This window comes from Hyposmocoma kahamanoa, unplaced genomic scaffold, assembly GCF_003589595.1.
Source record: "Hyposmocoma kahamanoa isolate Upper Pololo Valley unplaced genomic scaffold, ASM358959v1 102, whole genome shotgun sequence".
Classification (NCBI taxonomy): Eukaryota; Metazoa; Arthropoda; class Insecta; order Lepidoptera; family Cosmopterigidae; genus Hyposmocoma; species Hyposmocoma kahamanoa.
This window is the reverse complement of record NW_020653337.1, coordinates 7,121,253-7,142,070: the sequence shown is the minus strand read 5'-3', so window position 1 is coordinate 7,142,070 and position 20,818 is coordinate 7,121,253. Positions and strand designations below refer to the sequence as shown.

Here is a 20,818-nt window from a genome sequence, read left to right as displayed (position 1 = left end):
TACGAACAAGCAGTAGCGTTCTATCAAATTGACGATTTCAACTAGAATTTGTTTACTTAAGAGATAAAGATATTTTGAATGTTGAATTTAAAATTGATCCATTTTACGAACTGTTACAAATCAAGAGATTTTAATTGAACAGCAGGTTTTATTACTTTGAGACTTTGTTATTGTCATCTTAGTATGATCATAAATCCTATACAATCGGACTAAATGTACAGTAAAAGTAAATACTTAGGTACAAAACTGTTTAACAAAATACGTAAAATCCTCGTAAATTGCGTCCTTGTATATTGTGTTACTGTCACAAAGGGTTGGAGCGTCTCAGTGTCAGCGTACGCGCATTCAACCGCCACTCGTGCGCCGATTGATTCAGCTAATGTGCACGACGGTAATGACTGTCCACAGATTTACAGGGCACTCGATTGTTGATAGCTTCCAGTTTTTTATTGCATGAGCACAAGAGGTGTTTTTTTACTTGTTCCATTTTGTTCATTATTGTTGAATTGATGAATAGTTACATAAATATTGAGAAGTGTTGTATGTCAAGAAAAAATTTCTAATTTTTTTTTTCTTTAAGAACATTAGATTCTTTTGTAGAAATGTACTGTAGTTGTGAATTGACATAAGCTTTTTTGTTTGCTCTGTCTCTCTCATTTCGACATCTATAGTGAAAGAAAGATACAAATGATATACAAATAAAGTATACAGCCTCGTGTGAACTTCTGGGGCCTTACCATGAACTCTTGTTACAGTTCTGTATAAGTTTGTAATGACTAAAAAGCGGGATGGTGATATACACTTCATGTAGCGCTGTCTCACAACGATTTATTTATACTTTAGGTCCTAAACTGAATCGTAATAAGAGTTAATGGTTAGGCCTGTTAGGTCGATATAATATATTCCATTGCTCCGTATCAAAGATTATGACAAATACAAAGATGAATAAGTTGTTACAAAATAGGTATTTTAATATAAGACACATTTACTTAAACAACTGAAACATTAACTGCAGCATCATTGACCCAAAAAATATGCAAAATTCAAAATAAATACGTCCCAATTCAGATGTAGTACTACAAAACGCCAACATGACTCCCATGTAAACATTTCTCCAAAACACGGGGTTAATAAAATCGTTAGTAAACCTGTAGCACATCGTAACTTACACCCGTACTGACATTTACTGTTGTACTAGCATTTTTACTGTAGTAGTAAAACGTGAAGGCCGAACACTAGTTGTTTGTATGAATTAGGAGAACCCATGCAGCTTCCAGAACATTCAACTAAGGCATCCGGTCGGCCGGTCACATTTTATTCAATCAAGCTTTCTTTTTCGCGTGACATGATAAATGTTGGTAATTTATAAAACGTCGAGTCGTTTAATTACTTTCAAACTGACATTTTGATTATACAACCAGTTCGCATGTGAGTTTATTTATTAATTTCGTTATCTCACCGAGTTACGAACATTTGTCAGAGCCGTAAAATGTATAATGTACGCCTTATGTTCGGTAAATCTTTGGTGAGAAGTACCGAGTACGTACCGATTTATCTGCGTTGAAAATTGCCGTAAAAATTGTGTGTAACTAGAGACAGTCTTAATTAAAATAACAACGAGAAATACCGGTATAATAAATCGGGTAAAATTCATATCCATCGAGTTCTTAGCTTTTCGCGATTGTTACACGTTTCGGGCCCTTTACAGGTACCAGTCAACCGTGATAATGGCACCTATAAAGGGCTCGAAACGTCGTTTTGTTTGAGAAAAACAAATATACGCGACTTAAATTCGGAAAAATAGTTTCATTTCCTAAAATTCATATCTGTTATATTATATATCATGTTCATATTTATCTGTTCAGAAGCATATTTTTTTTTATAATATCAAGTAACGGGACGAAAAAGTCATGCACTTGATGGTAAGCTATCACGTTTTTCCATGACAATTGCAGTGTCACTCAGAGCTTTAAATGGCAAAGGTCTTGCTACCACTGCGCCCGTCAACCTAAGACTTAAGTTGACAAGTCCCATGTGCCTGTAATTTCACCAGCACCCGTACCCTTGGAAACCGGAACGCAGTAATTATCACATTATTTGGCCGCAGAAATAGGCAAGGTGGCAGTACTCCCCTGAACGAACTCTTTCATAAGGAGCTCTACTTAAAATTTCTCTAGGTGAGGGATTTTTATGAATTAACTATACCTATATCTGTGTCAGATCTATAAAACAAAGTTTCGGAGAAACAGTGAGCAGACAAATCTAAATTTATTCCGACTAGCTTCGCATTGGTTGCTCTGACAATGAACTCGTATCAAGTAAACAATCGATCACTCGGCGCGACCTGGCGCTCGCCTCTCGACACTCGCCGTGGCGGATCGTAAATCGATATTTACCGGTTAGAAGCGCAACACTAGTTTTAGTGAGTGAGTCGGATTTTACGATCTATACACTGTAATTAACTGACTTTCTGATTTAGAGATTGGTGTTGATTGGTGCTGTCCAAGTCGACCTGCCGTCAATTACTGACAGTGGTTTACTTTACACGCAGAAAACTGGGATTTCTCTAGTTTTATTGGTTATAAAATACTGACCCAATATTATATATCCTTTGTTAGCATTGTTACAATGCAAACATTTTAAAGTTGGACTTGAAGTTGCTGTAGGTTATCATTTTGTTTCACTCATTTTGTTTCACATGTTGTAATTGACGCAGCACTATCACGTTTATGTATGGACTTGATTGCTATAGAAACAGATCGCGATCTAAAACAGCGAGTTGCAAAAACGGCCTTCAATTTTCATATTATGTCTTCGTTATATCAGATCATCAAGGACAACGTATCCTGTCTTTACCTATAAAATTACCTTTTTAATAAGAAAAAAAATTTTTTTTACCGAAATAAAAAAAAAATATTTAATCAAATATCTCATTACATATTCTTGCCATTTTATGGGCAGTTTGTTGATGCCCCTCCTGTAAAAGGCAACTGCACGGGAATGGACGAAATCTTCAAACGAATTCTTCACTGCCGCTTTGGAGTAGATGTTTTTACTTCACACACAAAAAAAAACAAATGAATAAAAAAACATTTTTGAAAAGAAATGACGACACTTAAAAATAAAATGCAAGTTGCAGATATATTAATTCAAAGTGGCGAGTTCGACAAAATTTTAAAATTAATTAAAATTTTAATTTTAAAATTAATTAATAAAAAATTAATTTTAAAAGCAAAAGCAATTTCATACGTAAATTATTAAGTATTTAGGTATATTAGGATATACCTTTGCCTTCTTCTTCACTTTAATTGAATAGCTTTTGTTATTAAAACACAATTGAAGGGCTTGTTGTTTATTGCAGGGCGTCTGGTAGCGCAGTGATCCTTGACCCACGCATGGTGTGCAAGAAGAACCGGCGCGGGCGCGGGCGTCTAGCGCAGATCTGCCGCAACGAAACAGGTCTCCTCAAGGAGATCTCCCGCGGCGTCACGCTAGGGGCCACAGAGTGTGCACATCAATTTCGACATAGACGTTGGAATTGCACCACTCAGAGGCGCAGTATGAGAAAGATACTTATGAGAGGTAAGTATCCTCCATTCATTTATACTCACATCATTTCCTTTACCAGCAGAAACTGCCAGTCCACAGCCTTGCAAACTCAGAGATACAACATAAGGAATATACTTAGAGGCATATTACATATAATCATACTGTCATCCCATTTCTCAAACTAGTAGCGACTAGAAATCTCAACTTGCTTCTGGCAAACTTACTACTCAGAAGTAGTTAATGGTTATTACGTTTGCAATTCTAGCAGTAATTGTACTGATGTCCACTTGCAAACTTTCTAGTAAAAGGAAAATGGTTTCCAATTCCACTTAGGCACCCTTCAGTCTATTTAAGTAATAATTATAACTTTTTTTTATAAAGAAAATGAACCTCATTTTTTGCTTATCCATTTTAGCTGTGTTTTATTTTCATTAGAATTACATCTATGATTATATTCTGAGTGAAGTAAATGAAAATTCGTCCCTAAATTTGATATCCTTAGAGGTGCAATATTTTCTTCAAATTTGAATGAGACCACTACTACCTTCTTACCCAACAAAAAAAAGAATCATCGAAATCGGTTCATCAATATCAGAGTAACATACACACATAAAAAAAATACAAACCAATTGTGAACCTCTTCCATTTTTGAAGTCGGCTAAATAGGATAATTATTATTTGTGATTAAGGTAAAAAGCTTCTTACGTGTTTTGTGGCTAGCGAATGAGTAACGCTCAACCTCACAAAACAAAAAAAAAATACATGAAATATTCACAGCCAGGCTGTTTTTTTATTTCCGGAAGTTAATACGTAAGTTGTGGTTAACTAAATTTAGCACAATTGTCCGAACTTCAAACACGATTCTTAGTCATTAAACAGTTGAATAAAGCGCTAATAAAATCCAATGACCTGTGAAACCGCAATAAACAATCAATTCGCAATTCATATTCAGTCCAGCCATTCATAAAGGATAACGTTTATTGATACGAAACGTCGACACAGCGGACAATCGATAGATTTAACAAAGATGAGTTCATCAACATTTAGGATACAGTAAAATATGAGTAAAGGATCTGCTACCTGGACGTTTATTAGCCATACAAAAGGAGGCAAAACGTGTTAAATCGCAGATGGATATCGATCCTAATTCGATTAGCCTTAAAGAGTTGATTTTTATGAAACCTCTCATTTATTTGCGTCTCTAGTGACGGGCAATGTCGATTTTTTTTATTTGTATACGGTTATTTGGCATTTTGGTACTTGAGTGAGTCTTTACTCGTACTTCTTTTTATCGCATCATTTTTTTCCTCCAAAGCGCGACACGTATTAATTTATTATTGTTTTAAAAATAAAAAATGAGTATGATAGTTACGAAAATATGTTTATGACTAAAAAAATAAAAAAAATAATCTAAAATATTTAATGATCAAAAATTAAAATAAGAACTAATCTTGTGTAGTCTGGGCTGGCTTTATATAGTTTTCGAACGAGCAATGCTTTAATTTGTCAGGTTTAGTTTTTAAATATGTTCCACGGGCCGAGATCGGCACCACCACCGATTCATTCTCATCAAAACATAACTATCTAAAAGGCGCGGGCGACAGGTATGGCTCTGAGCTCTAAGATATGAGGGGCACTGCCACTGCGCCTGTCACCCTGAAACATTAGTTGACAAGTCCCATGTGCCTGTAAATTCATCAATTCCTTTACACTTTATAGTCGGAACGCAATAGTGCTTGACGGTAAAAATAGGTAAGGTGGCAGTACTTCCCTGGATGAACTCTTTCTAGTTAAAGATTAAATACAACATCTACGAAGACTTAAGATGGGTTTTCTTACTTGACACATAATAGAAAATTTTATAAACCTGCCCTTTTTTACTTTAGGACTCTGATATACTTAAAATGGTTTTACATTTTTTAAAATACATTATGGTAAAGATTAAAAAAAATATTTAAAATACGAATCGCAATTTTGCGGTGAAATTATCATAGTTTTTTTTTATTTTTTTTATTGCGACTCGACAAAATGACTGCACCGCGCCTGATGGAAAGTGCGAATACAGTCCAGAGATGAGAGTAACGGATGGAAAACACAAATATCTTCACTCCGTCACTATCATTTTGCCGGTCTGGCCAAATGCACTGGATGTACACCAACTGATCCCTGAACGCGATTCGCAAAAGCGTTTCACTGTGGAGGGTTTTCCGCCGTGTGTACTGTGGTCGCTATCCAGTCGGCACAGAGCCTACCACAATGCAAATAGTAGTCTTCGAAGTGTGATGTATATTGTAAAATATATTTCATTCTTCGATTATTGAAAAATGCTGTGTACAGTAACCAGTTAAAGGAATCACCACACTTGTCAACCTGGATAGTGAATCGCGAATAGGCGTGCTGCTTACCACCAAGCATGACTTGCTCGTCTCCTTAATTGATATCATAATAAGATGTCGACTTGAGCCGTCCTGAAATGTGCGCTTCGTTTCGTATCGTTCGAATTTAATACAGCTTATGCGATTATGCGCAATAATAATCTATCGATACCAGCGCAGCACTAGCAACCTGACCATTAGTTGTCGACGTGCATTCATTTCTGTTTAATTAGCGAAAATTAAGTAGTTTTTGTCAAACTCCAAACTGGCAAATATTTATAAACACCGAATTATAGCCATTGCCATAAATTATAGTTCCCAAACCTTTGTGTATTATATGCAAAAACAACAGGACGTTTATTGCATGAATGTTCAGTCAGGTTGTGTTTTTATCGTGTGATTTTTTAAATCTTTTGATAACCATTTTGCTAATGTGGAGTAAGTGCATTAATTTGATTCATTATTGGTGGATATGATAGCTTAATTCGTTAGTTTTTATCACGTCGTTTTTTCTAGAGTCTCAAATGAATATGTGAGCTTCCAAATCCTGGATTAGGGTCCCTTTGAAGATAAGTGTCTCGATACTTTAAATTAATTACAAAAGAAAAAAAGACATTTGTCACGTGGGCGGCGGGGTGGGGAAGGCGAGCGCAGAGAGGGAGGTACTCTCAACAAATTAGGTTAAAAGCCTATAAATTGATGCGAACAACGATGGGTGGCGCAGGCGCACCCAGCAGAACCAAATTAGTCCCGGATTTTTATCACTTGGTGACAAAAAAAAAGACTAAAGGGTGTTTCTGATTGCTAAACTGCGAACTTAAACCAACACGTATATTTCTTAAGTAACTTATGTTATTGTTAATTTACTTATTAATAATTTCAATGCAATTTATACTCTAGTGTCTCTGAATATAAAATTTAATATATTAAATTTTGTCGTCCAACTAAATAATAGGTGTAACTAAAAAGTTGAAATTCTCATTTATGTGACGACATGTGTCAGTACAATTTATGAAAAAAGCAAGTCAACCTGTATGTAAAGTTGTATGAGAAAAAATAATGATCGTTAATTGGACCCTTTCATTAGTACGTCGGTGCATTCCTCGGTTCGTTGTTTTTTTTGGTGTCAAGTCTTTATCAATGGAAAAGGATTTCATTCTTATTTAAATTCTGTTATCGAGACTACTGTCCATCGTGAGCGTTTGAGTAATGTTTCACTTAACGATTTCCGTTATTAACTTATAACAACTTTATAAATAAACTAATACGTATCAGAACTAACCTAATCTCATAGTTTCTTAATACGTTCTAATAGCTTTTAGGCATCGAGTATATAGCAAATAGAGATGAAATATGGGCCATAAGATCCCTGGCAACTCATTCGGTAAATGGCGCTAATATCACTTTTAAATATCAACTCTCGTTTGCGCTGAAATCACAAATTAGAAAACTGAAATAGTACAGCGCCAACAACTGACCTGTGTTTACGTCTCCGTATATTTAAAATATATTCTCTATTTGTTGCAATAAAGATAATATCTCTAACAATGGGGGCTGTTCCACTCGGTGTTGTGGGAAAAACAGCAAAATATCTAATTACAAAACAAACGGAATCATATTTCGTCGGTAATTAAATATTAAATACATTATTTTGCAATTTTCGTCCATTATAGCAAAGCTCAAGTTAAACTGGTCAATTTGAAGTGAAGCAATTGACGACATCCGTCAATTGTTTCGAATTTGGGCTGGCCAATCGGAGCCAGTTGTCACCGTAATGATATGGCAGAATAGCTTTTAAACAAATTAAATGACATTTCGTCTTTATTTCTGGTTATATACTCGATGTTTTTAGGTTAAAGTTTAGCTTCGTTTATAATCTAGACGTGATTAGAAAGCACCAAAACATTTAATAATTACTTGTTTTTAATAAGCCACCAGAATAAAATAAAAACAAAAAATAAATTAAAAAATCAAGCGACGTAGAACAGAATGAAAACAAAACGGTGGTTTAAAACCTCATAATCAAATCGTAAATACCTCGACACCTTATCGCATAGAGTCGACGCCGAGGCCGATTTCCTCTTAAACAAAACAGCCTAATTAAGCTATAAACAAAGCCACAACACGGGCCCCCAAAATATTGAGGTTTAAGACCCTATACTAATCTCAGGGAGCCATTAAGTGTCGACAGGTCGCAGCGAGGAGTCCGCGGGGGCCCATAAAGATTACCACACGATAACCTGACTACTGGACCCATCGGACCTCACACATGCCCTCAGACCCCCACATAAATACTCAGGATGGCTTCATATCGACAAAAACTCGGCGATAAATTTGGCGCCCCTTAACACGTAAATGTTCTTAATTATAGTGTAATATCCGGGCCGCATTTCGTGATATCTAATCTGTTCACTCTTATGGTCGATGCCCATCCAATCTCGGTTCTCTTCACAAGGATAATGGTCGTAATTTTTTCAATATCGATTATTGATTCTGGTGCAGGATTTATATTAACACGAATCTCAGTAGTGAGCATCGAAATCCCTTTTTTAAATTGCCCATGATCGATTCTCTCTAATGTGGAAGACCTGCTACCTAATCTATTTCGTATCAATCAATATAATATCTTGTGATATCCGTATTTATTATGGGTGTTACTGGGAAATAAAAGAGATCATGTACAAAATAGTATATAAATATAGATAGTGACATCTTCGGTCATTGTTTAATAATAATAATAATAATAATGTTTATTTCACAAAATAGTTTATAACATAATAATGAAGTCCCTGACTCCGTGTAACCTGGCTCCGGAGTCAGGGACTTACACAGGAAGGGAGGACACTGGCTCCAAGTTTTGACAAGGCTTAGTCTATTTTATGAGAAAAAAACGGGTAAGAATTTATTATAATTATAGTAATAATAATAATAATGATATAGTGATAACTGTCTCCGTGGCCGAACGGTTACCACTGCCACACAGAAGTCCCGGGTTCGATTCCCGGGCCGGGAGAAATATTTGTATGGCCTACATTTATTTCTCGCGTGGGTTTGGGTGTAATTTGTGATTGTCTATGTGTCCATAGCACCCGCGACTCAGGGTTTCCCCAGTGCGGGGCTATGTTGAGTGTGTGCGTTATTATTATTTGCTTTATTCTTCTCAGCTTGTTAGCTGGTTTGAAACGCAAACTGTTTATTTTATTATTATAGTAATGTTTCCAATAATTATTATAAGTTGGATACATTTTAATATGCAAATTGTGATAAATATGGCTGTGTGAGTGAATGAATATGCGTGTGTGTGTGTGGGTGTATTTAATATATATAAAAACAGTACAGTTTCCTTTAGATAAATACATAGTCCCACAAAACTGAGTATTCAGTTAGACTGTGGGATCAAATGAATCTCGCTTTTATATACATAATCTTAAAACTACTAATACATACATTTTTCCTAACACGTATTTTAACAATAATCTACTCTAAGTTTGACAACATATGCTGAGACAAAAGATGTTTAAATTTACTTTCCTTAGGTTCATGTCTAATATCCTCAGGCAAACTGTTTAGTAAGTATGGAATACGTTTCTTTAGAGTTCTATCTCCGTAGTAATTATTAACTTTAAGAACTACAAATTTACCAGAGGTCATTGACCTTGTGTTATTGTTATTAATAACAGGATACAAAAAAGAGCTACGCTCCTGCGCTCCAAAGCAGTTAACAGCTACCAGATATTTGTGTTTTAAGCTAAAAGGTAGGATTTTACAAATTTTTAAATAATTTATTGTAGTCTCCCATACATTTTCCTTTACTTTTATTGTTTACAAGAAGTTTCAAAAATCTAACTTGCATATTTTCAAGTCTGTTTGTGTATGAAGCAAATGTAAGTCCATAACAATTTAGAGCATAACTTAGTATGGAGTCAACCAATGCCATATATAAACAGTTTAAAGTGCTGTCTGGTACTTTAAAACTTAAATGGTAGAACTTGCCTAACAATATTTTAAGCTTATTATAAAAAAATATCAACGTGAGTAGACCAACAAAAAAGGTTCATCTACTTTCATATCGAGATAAGTGTTTAACTCTTTCTATAGGCTTGCAACTACAATTATTGAAATTACTGCGTATACAATCAAATGAATGGGCGAGTATGGGACAGGAAGGTTGCTTCAAAGGCAGATAGAGAGAGTGTATCACTAATAATTTGGTTTTATCAGCATTCAGTACTATGCCATTATCGTGGCTCCACTTGACAATTGCATCTACATCAAGTTGAACGAGACGACTGGTCTTTTGTACTCTGCGTGCGTGATTTTTTAATCGACTTCAAAAAAAGGAGAAGGTTCTCAATTCGACTGTATGTTTTTTTTGTATGTATGTTACGCGATAACTCCAGTATTTGTGAACCGATTTTCATGATTCTTTTTTGTTGGAAAGAGGGTACTTCCATAGTGGTCACATTTCATTTAGAAGAAAATCATCCACCTCTAAGGGTGGCTGATCACGCATGAACATAAATTTTAATAAATAGCGTCTAAATTTTACTTAAGGAGCAATCATTTTAATGGTTGGTTTTGCTATTCTCCAATTCAAGGCGTTTTTCTCTCAATATGCATACTTTGAGTAATGAGAACCGATTTTTATTATCTCCTGTGTCAAGTACTATATAGTAACGAACTTTTATTGCAATAAAACTTGGCAAATAGATGTAAATCGACGTACTTTTGAAATTGGTTTTTTATGAGATTTGTGGATCGTGTATGGAATATTTGATCGGCGATAGCGCTTACGAGCTCTGGATTTTCCACTTTTACCTTTCTCGGCGACAGCAGGCTGTCTGTCTGTCTGTCTGTCTGTATGGCTGGCAGGCGCACGTGAAATCTTGACAATCCGCACTAATTTCTACACTCAATTTTAAAAAATGTTACTCACAAAAATAGGCGCTGTGTGACCGCAGTATTTTTTTATGAAACGCCGTTCTTAAGGAATAACGTTGTCGTTTAAAAAGTGTTCAAAGTTTTTTGATTCGGATTTAATGAGGGAAAATAAGGGAGGTCGTTTTGTTTCTGCGGTATTTAGGTTCGTTGCAGTCAACTCGTCTCAATGAGAAATGCACTTACGCCGCGGTATGACAGTTAACAGCTTCACCGATTGCGAAATGTTGTCTGGCCTTATTGTAGGAAAGCGACACGATGGTACGTGCTCTGCAACACACATTGCATGAAAAGTATTACAATATTCAACCGTGCCTGTGATGCAATTCGTATTAGGCAAGCACTACATTCACCCAAGCCGAAAAAAAAACACTTTAATTTTTTAATTTAGATGCTATAACTTTTTTATTTAAAAAAAACCGACCTCAAAAGTCCGTGGAATTACATCTATTTGCCAAGTTTTATTGAAATCGATTACCGGAAAGTGCGTGAAACCGGATTCACCTCTAGTTTGCCACTCTTTAGAGGTGGAATATTTTCTTCAAATTTAAATGGAACCAAAAAATAATCATCAAAATCGATTTTACAAATGCCGGAGTAATCGCGTAACAAACACAAAAAATACAGTCGAATTGAAAACCTCTTCCTTTTTTGAATTCGGTTAATAAATTGTTATTTTTTTAATGATTTTATTATTTATTTGCGTTCCATAATTTAAATTACAGATGTTTTTTATTACTAATATTGAGAACAAATTATGAATCCTGAACAGGGCACAGCAAATAGTAGAAGACGGGACTAGTCTCATAATTGTTACACTTACATGATATGCAATTAGATATCTTATCAACATTTTTACATAATGTAATGTTATTATAATAATATGTATGTTTTACACTGTGACTAAAATTATTACATTTGCTGAACGAGGTGAATATTTGAAGAGCTAATTATTCCCATTATTCAGACAGAATCCATTCAAATTAGCCATCGGACGTTCGTTGAATAAAGAATTCGCGTTTTGTGCGCGGCTGAATGACGCTCGGCCCCTTCCGGTGGGTGGTTGCTGTCACAACACGCAATGCGCGTCGCGGACGCACCGCACCGCATAATGAGACGTTTACTCGCATTAGCTAAAGAAATTGACAAGTGAACAATAGCGAGCCAAGGGAAAAAACGAACGCGAAAACTACAGAAAGAGCCTGGACAGTGTCGTATCGTATTACCCGACGTAAAATATCTGGGGGAAAGGAATGAGAAACGAGCGTTCGATTTAAATACGGGTACGAGACGGGAGCGTTCGCGTGCGTTCAGTAGCGTGAGAATGCGCTTTATTCGGGCGGCGACAGCGCGTCAGGGCCATCGATAAATCAGGTGCGCGGCCGCGGCGACGCGCCACGATCGTATATCGGCCAATGGGCCCACAATGGCTCTCTGCTGACACGCTGACACTGACGCAATTGCTCGTATGCGCCCGCACCGTCACCCCGACAGCCGCGACAGCGTTACGAGCCCGTTCAACTCCAACCCCTTCCCCCACCCTGCTTCCCTTTGCAACTCGTATTTATTACGCTAGGTATTTGAATTAATCAGATGAGATAAAATGCTCGTGTTCGTTTAAACATTCCAATGCGGTCGCGTTGACAACTCGATGTATTGTCCTCGCATTAAAGTGATCCGCATTTAAAGAAGTCATCTTTCGTCTTTTTAACCGAAGCTTTTTAGCCTGCACCATTTGCTTTTTTAGTTTTGCGTAAATTTATTTTGTAAAAGTAAACAGAACCTAATCAATTTAGCGTAAAAGTTTGTTTTTCAAGTGCGTGCGGTGGTAAGTGGCACTAAAGGTGGTTATGATCGTTTTACGAGCAAGTCGCAGATCGCGCAGGAGGTTGCGCGCATGACATACATGTTTATGACACTGAGGCCGACATACGATACTTGGCAGCTCTGCAAGGAAACATCAGATCATATGTTTTACTCACGCCTAAGAAATGGGGAAGACGTTACGTGTAGGAATTTACATCTGCAATAGTTGCATATTATAAAGTGTTGGATGATGGATCTTCGCGACCTAAAGGAGCAACAATTGAGTTTCTTTTATTGAATGATATGTCCTTAGCATTAGCAAGTAACCGGTTTAACATTGGATATCTTAAAGCGACGTTAACGCTATTCAATTTGCAGTGTTATCAGCCCTTGTTACCAGAAACCGGCAGGTTCACCTGTATCGGCGCGGGCAAGTGTCGCGGTCTTGCGCGAATCCATCTTAAATCTAAAATTCCTGAACGGAGCGTGAACGGTTAATTTAAAGTCGCCTCAGTGGACTGCGAGAGCGATTCATATCGGGAGCGAGTTTCAGTTTATCAGTTTCTAGCGGGAACGTCCGGCCGATTTGCTTTCGTGCTTATAGATCGAGACGCAGCGATTTTAATTCAACATAATTGTTACTTTTTTATAAAAAAAATCGACCCCAAACGCTCGTGGAGTTAGATCTATTTGCCAAGTTTTATTGAAATAGGTTACCGGAAAGTGTGCGAAACCAGATATACATATCTCTAGGTTGCTACACTGTGGTCGAATATTTCGTTTAAATTTGAATGAGACTAATACTGAGGTACTCTCTTTCCAACAAAAAAAGAATCATCAAAATCGGTTCACAAAAAAAAACGGAGTTATTGCGTAACATATATACAAAACAAAAAAAAAACAGTCGATTCGAGAACCGCCTCCTTTTTTCAAGTCGGTTAAAAATAATTGCCAATAAAATGCAATTTGTGTTCTTTCTACGACATTGGTAGTATAAGACGATAACGCTTTATTTGTATTAAGTAACCCTGGAACTTGATGTGGAAATAAAAAGTAATATAATCAACTCCCCCAAAGCGTGCCGTGTGGCCGGTAGGCCAAATTCTGCACAACATTTCTCTACCTTAAGGCTGAAGCTTCAATACTGTCCTATTCAAAATAACATTCGCCTAGACTCCATAACTTGGACCATCTGAATATAAATAAAATTAAAATTGCAGAATCCTGAGCAATTTCACATATGGGCTGCATGTGAGATGATCTGGCGACGGCTTATCTGCGCAATTTGATGTCACACCACTTTCGACATCGTCGTTTATAAATAAATATATTCCTTTATTATATAAATAAAAAATACGTCTACAATACGAAATGCAGGAAAGCTAATCTCTCTGTATTTATCTGTAATTTTACGATGACCAGTATGCATTTACTTTTTATTAAAAATCGACGCATACTTGACCACAATCTCACCTGATAGGGACAAAGTGACCGACGTTTGTTAAGTTTGTTGAATATTACGATGTTTTCTCATGATATTAATGTATTTTTTTGTGAAATTATTATTATCTACTATTATTATTAGTTCATATCAAGTTCTTAAGGAAATTTAACTTTCCGGATCTAAATCGCATCGGATGCCAACCGACACCATAGGACATGTAAAGGGTCCCAAACGTTGGTTTGTCTGAAAAACAAATATATGCGATTTTAATCCGGAAAAATAGTTACTTTTTTTATGCTCCTCTGGTTTTTTTATATAATACCAAGTGACGGGATGAACAAGTCGTGTGCTTGGTGGTAAGTGACACGCCTATCCATAACAGATGCAGTATCACTCAGAGCTTTAAATCGCAAAGATCTGAGGGGCACTGCCACTGCGCCCGTCACCCTGAGACGTAAGTTGACAAGTGCCATGTGCCTGAAATCTCACCAGCGTCCTTACCCTTCAAAGCCGGAACTCGTCAATGCTCACATTACTGCTTGGCGGCAGAAATAGGCACGTACTTTCCTGGGCGAACTCTTTCACAAGGAGCTGTACTCCTAAGGAGCACACTTTACACGCCTTAAAACTGTTATATCTATAAACAGTCTTAATATGGTATAGATTTAGATAATGGTTCTCTATAAATGGTTTTAGAAAAAAGAAATTGTTCTGAAAGACTTATTTCACTCAAGTCAAAATTTTAAGACCTTAATACCAAAGAACTTAATTAAGTTTACTATTAAGTTCTCTCTTAAGATTTGCTCTTATAGCTCTATATCCTTACTTTAAGTTCATCTGTGGAACAATGATTATTTTTAGTAAAATTGTTCTATACACATCCAGTAAAATCTAAAATTAATACTCTAAAAACTAGAGTTCTTAATATATCTTCGTATCATTCTAGATATATTTAATTTATAGACATTTTGTAGTGTTTGTACTTATGACAAACACGTTATAGCGCGTCTTCAGTAGATTTTATTTAAAAAAATACTACTATTAAGGTTTTTACTCTATTGGACGTTGTAAGAGTTCATACAAAATGGATAAAGTAAAGAATATTAAAAGATCTGGTGGAGGTGGTGAACCTTGGATATTAAGTCACATCATTCGATACAATCAGCGTTGCCAATGCCAATTGTTCAAAATCCCCAAAAATTACGGTTAAAATCCCCAAATTTGGGGGAGCAAAGTTCATATTCCCCACAAATTCCCCACATCTCGAGTTTTAAAAATATAATAAAGATAAAGAATTAAGAAACTCAAAATGTAATTAACCTATTACGTTTGCTGTGAATGTAAACCGAATGTAAAATGTAAAACTAATTATAAAATTAGATGACCTTAAATAGTTTATTTATTTTAATTATATTCAACATTAATCTGTAGTCCGTCTTTGAAAAAAAAAATCATTTTTCTTAGCCTTACAAAATTAAGTAAATTGATTATTTGTGCATTTGGTGACACTATGTTAATGTTAGAAATAATCAACGAGTTTCGACCTATATTTAATATTTAAAGTTGACGAGCGGTAAGTTGTGGTGTGGAAGTACCAACTGCTCGGCTTTGTTTATCAACAGCTGATTTCGTTTTGCTTCATACCGGGGACCGGCCTAAGCGGGAGAAAGAATCGCGAACTCAACACGCACCGACTGGTAATTTTACAATTCAGAAGCAAGTGCTCTAATAATAATTCTATTTAAGCTGCTTGTTAATAATACGAGGGATGTGCAATGTTGAAAAACACATCGTTATAGTCCATAACAGTGTTTCTAACAGTAACGATCAAACTAGCGATGCATCAGCAATTGATAGATTAAACAAAATGATAAAATGTTACAATCCGCACATTTTCCTCACATAGCCACAATCCCCACAAAATCCCCGATCTAGTTGAAATTCCCCACAATTTAGGGAATTCCCAACAAATTGGCAACACTGGATACAATAGTCTTAATTCGCGCGCGAGCCGGTCATGGATTTTTGTTTGTTGACAAATAAATAAACAATGTGAAGTAGTTTCGTGTTCTGAAATGATAAAAACAATTGAAATGAGCGCGTACACTACTGTACTTCAATGTTGTGTATGTGTATTGTGCCGTCTATCAATAGAATACAGTGAAATCATTGTATGAAATGTGGTTGGCGTGAAGAAATAACCTCAATTTTGTAATGAAAATTATATTTCTTCCAACGTAAGTTAGGTATGTCATTAAAATATTCCTTATATTTATATGATAGGGAATTTGTCCACCTTTCTAGTCATATATAACACATTCCATATACTTATACAGAATAACGTTTTTTATGCGACAAATTGGATTTTTTAAATTGTTTTTTTTTTTACCTAGTGTTTTGAAAAGTTTTTAATTGCTTAATACGCTCGCTATTCAAAGCTATTAAAAGTTATAGACTTCTATAAAGGTTTTGTAATATTGTCAAAAGAAAAAATCGCTTAGAAAGATCACGTTTTGTAGACAATCATAAAAGATTCATAGGAGTGAATATTCTTTTAGAAGATCAACTACACTAAAGCAAGTAAATTTTTTTCTTTTCGTATTCTAAAGTTTTTCTATAGATAAAGCTATAAACAAAATTTTCCCAACAGTGTTTTGAAAAAAGCTTTAAATTCTTATCGCCATTTTTATTTTTAAAGAATGACTATGAAGCATCCGAGAAAAATTTCTTTTCTTTTTAAAAAGTAAATCTAGGTTGAAATTAGCTTGAAGACGCATAGAACTTTTTGGAAATGGTTTGTTTTGTGTTTTATTTTGTACATTTAAGCTTTCTATAAATATTTAAAACCAAAAATCGATAACTGTATTTTTATTAAGTTTATATTTTATACATAAATATTTAAAATTTAGCGAGCGCATTACTTTTATGACAGGTTTTACATCACTTTTCACAATGTATTTAAAGTCGCACGTCAATTCGCGCTTTCTAACCGATTAAACATTGCGCGAAAAATTCAGAAATATTATATATCTAATTTCGCCATGTTGCAATTTTGATAGTTTATATTTTTTAAGCCATTAAACTTGAAATCTATTAGTATTGAGAGAATTGCGTTTGTAACGCTTTAGTATTTTGGTTTTAAAATAGCATTACTAAGAAAACTATCTAGACTATAAATTATCTAAAAACTGTCTACAAGACTAAATAAAAACTGTCTACATTCTACAAATGGTCTTGTAGCATTCTAGAAGGGTTACTTGAGAAAATGATAAGAATCACTCTTAAGACTACCTACATATAGTTTCTCAAAGCACTCTTGTGACCTACTTATAAAATTGTGTTAAATTAAAAAAAAGTTAAATTATCTAGAAACCTTCGAGATATCTTGAGGGAATTTGAACTCTTAAAATATTCAATCGAATTAAATTCTATTAGATATCTTATAGTATATATTTAGATATGGGTGTGCTGCTTGGGCTGATAATAAATACGTTTCTTATAATTATTAATACAAAGATCGAACACTAAGAAAAAATCTTTCGATCCGGCTGGTTGCGAACCAGCGCCTTCGGCATACCGTGCGTGACGTTCTCCCAACTGAGCTACGGAACGAACCAGCAGACATAAGAAATTTATCTATGTTCTTGTTGCAGATTTATGACTTATATTGTTTTTGGTTTACGGCGACTTTTTTGCTGTAGCAATAGAGTTTTATAAACGAAATGAAACTTCAATTAATAGAATAAATCAGTTGGTTGTACTTACTATATATGTTAGATCAATATAACCTAACTACTGAACAACTAGTTATCATCTTCGGGTCTATATTTATTGAGATCTTTCACACCATTGGGATGTTCGACTTGGAAGATAAGGACGTATAAAACTAGTGCAATATTTAAGTAGTGGAAGGCTTTTATCAAGTCCATAGTGCAGTACATTCATGGCACTTGCTGCTTGCTGGGATTTTTTTCTGGTACATTATTAGGTTTGGTATTTGTTTGGACTGTTCATTGAATCAAAAGGAATATTCAATATTAACCATTTTGTATATATAGCTTTACTTTGGGTAATGAATAGATATTATGATTATTTTGTGCCATTGTGATTTTTACCTTGAAGTATTTATAAAAGTGCACTTTTTATATGTTGAACCCATCTCTACTCTGTGATAATTTATTTTAATTTATTTATTTACAAAAACCACATCTTTTTGTAGTTATCGACTAATGACGAACGAATTATTTTGACACACAGTGTCAAATATTAGTTGAATTGGACAGACTAAGGTCAAATACTATACTGCCTCGTCATGCGTTTTCAGGAATAGATAACAAAATAACTACTGCTACGCCAAGGTACTGGGTATATTCCCGGGACGGGAGAAATATTTGTGTGGCCTACATTTATTAATTTAATTTGTAATTTGTGGTTGTATATTAGTGTGCCCATGACACCCGCGACATTGGTTTTCCCTAGTACGGGGCTGTGAGTGCGTGCGTTATTTATTATTTATTTTATTTATTATAGACACCGAGCGATATGGTTCAATTTTTGAAAAAATTTGACATGTTTTTATAACGCACACAGTTTAAAAAAAACAGGCCGTTTATGGTTCACAATGCACCTAAAAGTATATAAAAGGAACCAATTATGCAGTACGAGTATAATTGAGATGTCATTTTGTTTGATATGAGTGCCACCTGCCGTCTCATTCACTGGATTGGACGCTCATTGCGGAACGACTCCCAAGCATTTTGAAACCACAAAAACGTATCAGACGCGTTATGAAACCCATACAGCCCTCAAGTGAGAATCAATTTAATTGAATTGGTTTTATTGATCGATCGCCCATTTCACTGAATTATTCAGTGAACACGAGTACCGACATTCCATGCGACCTCGTGGCCGGTGCCGCAAAAACCCTACTCGTCCTCGGCACCCCGAATAATCGATGGCGGACCGCGTGGGAGTGGTTCTGCCCAAAACATATTTTGTGGCCGGAGACGGAAAAAAGTTAGCGTTTGGTGATGAGAATGTCATGTCCCTCGTTCCCAACGACATATTTGTGAGACGGGGCCGCGTTTTGCGATAATTACAGCGCATAACGCGGGCGGAGCGCGAAGAATGCTCGGCTCTGAGCACACCGCCACGGATTTATAATGATGGGCGAGTGTCGCCGCGCAGCCCCATCGACAGACAGCGCAGCGTCTGCATCAGAAAAAGCGTGGCGTCCTCGGCATCCGCGCGGGGCAGACCTGTTCCCATGCACCTCGGCGCGTCGTCTCGCCTCCCCCTCCGCGACGCCACTTTTTTATCCCACCGACCGCTAAACGACTAGCAAAATATCTTGAAATTGACATTCCTTTCATAATTCTTGCCGAGGACACATCCTTGGCAACGTCCGACGAAATTTAAACACTGTCTGATAAAAATGCCTATGACAATCGACCGAGAACAGGCAGTGACGTGGTGTAATTACGGACTGAATTCTGCGCTGTTGGATGGGTGTGCACTCTCGCTTTTTTGTCGCACGTCAATTATATAAATTGTTGGTGCAATAAATTTTGTTGTATCTGGTGGGATGTGGACGGGTGGCAGGGCTGAGCGGCGGGAATGTGGCGACGATACGGCGCGAGCGGCGAGCGTCGCGGCGTGCGGACGGGCCCAATTAGCATGGGATCGATAGGAGCGCCCGATGTCGATCTGCTGTCAACTGCACCGCATTGCGCAAGCCTCGGTTATCTCATCTGACTTAACGAATGACATACTACTATCATTAGAATTAAAAATTTACTGACTCTATATTTAAAATTCCGTTCTCTGCTTGTTGTACTCTCTGTACACAGTACAATATTCTTTGCTACTAATGCTGTATGGTCGGCGATCTGTGCGTATGTCATTTAAGTTTTAAGGTTTGTTATTTCTTTAGTAAATGTATATAGTGAGTGAGGTACCCTCTTATTTATGTAATATATAGTCGGAAAGATACCCATCTGTTACTGCTACGATCTCTCCAGCAGCTAGTACCTACTTGCCAGGTGAAAACTGAAAACCAGCAAATTGCTAAGGCTTTTACCTTTGCTTCATCATAGGTTTAAGCATTGTCTTATATCAAATGTTTTATGTTTTGTGTTGAAGAATAAAGTCTTTTTATGTATATAATTTATTGCGCTGAAACCAGCAAGTTTTTCAAGACATACCAGTACTGGATGTTGCAAGTACCTGTGTCAAAGGCTATAACGTCACATGACTTTGTTTCCTAAATTTCCATGTTAGGTATATCGGTTTCCACACCCGTAACAAAAGTGAAACTATTGTAAGGCCGCAGTTACGACTGCGCAAAGGCAACAATAGCGTTGTAATGCGCTTCTTTGTCATCGACGGCTAATGGCGGTTTATCGGTTGCGCGTGAGCAATTGCGTGTGTCGTTCTGTCCGAAAAGGGGCCTGGCTTTTGAATGCAAGATTGAAGAGATATGTAAAATATGACTTTTGGGTCTTAAAAGGATTCATTTTGTAAATGTAATAATAGATTATATAGTACAGTCATCACGTCATCTATGGTGGCAATTTGAAAGATGGAACACGGTATTATTTACAGCAAAATTAATTATGACAGCCAGTATAACTTTAAACTATGAATCCTAGATATACGAGTATGCTTTTTCGTAGAAGTAGAGCTTCCTGTAAAAGAGTTCGATCAG

At 36.2% G+C, this 20,818-nt stretch overlaps 1 protein-coding gene across 1 annotated transcript in view; it reads left to right on the top strand.

The window, feature by feature from the left end:
* Nucleotides 1-20,818, top strand: part of LOC113232780 (protein Wnt-6) — a 57,654-nt gene that overhangs the window by 24,124 nt on the left and 12,712 nt on the right. Inside the window, exon 2 of the mRNA XM_026467570.1 lies at nucleotides 3,362-3,582. Coding sequence (XP_026323355.1) covers nucleotides 3,362-3,582 — 221 coding nt within the window. The remainder of the gene's footprint in view (nucleotides 1-3,361; nucleotides 3,583-20,818) is intronic.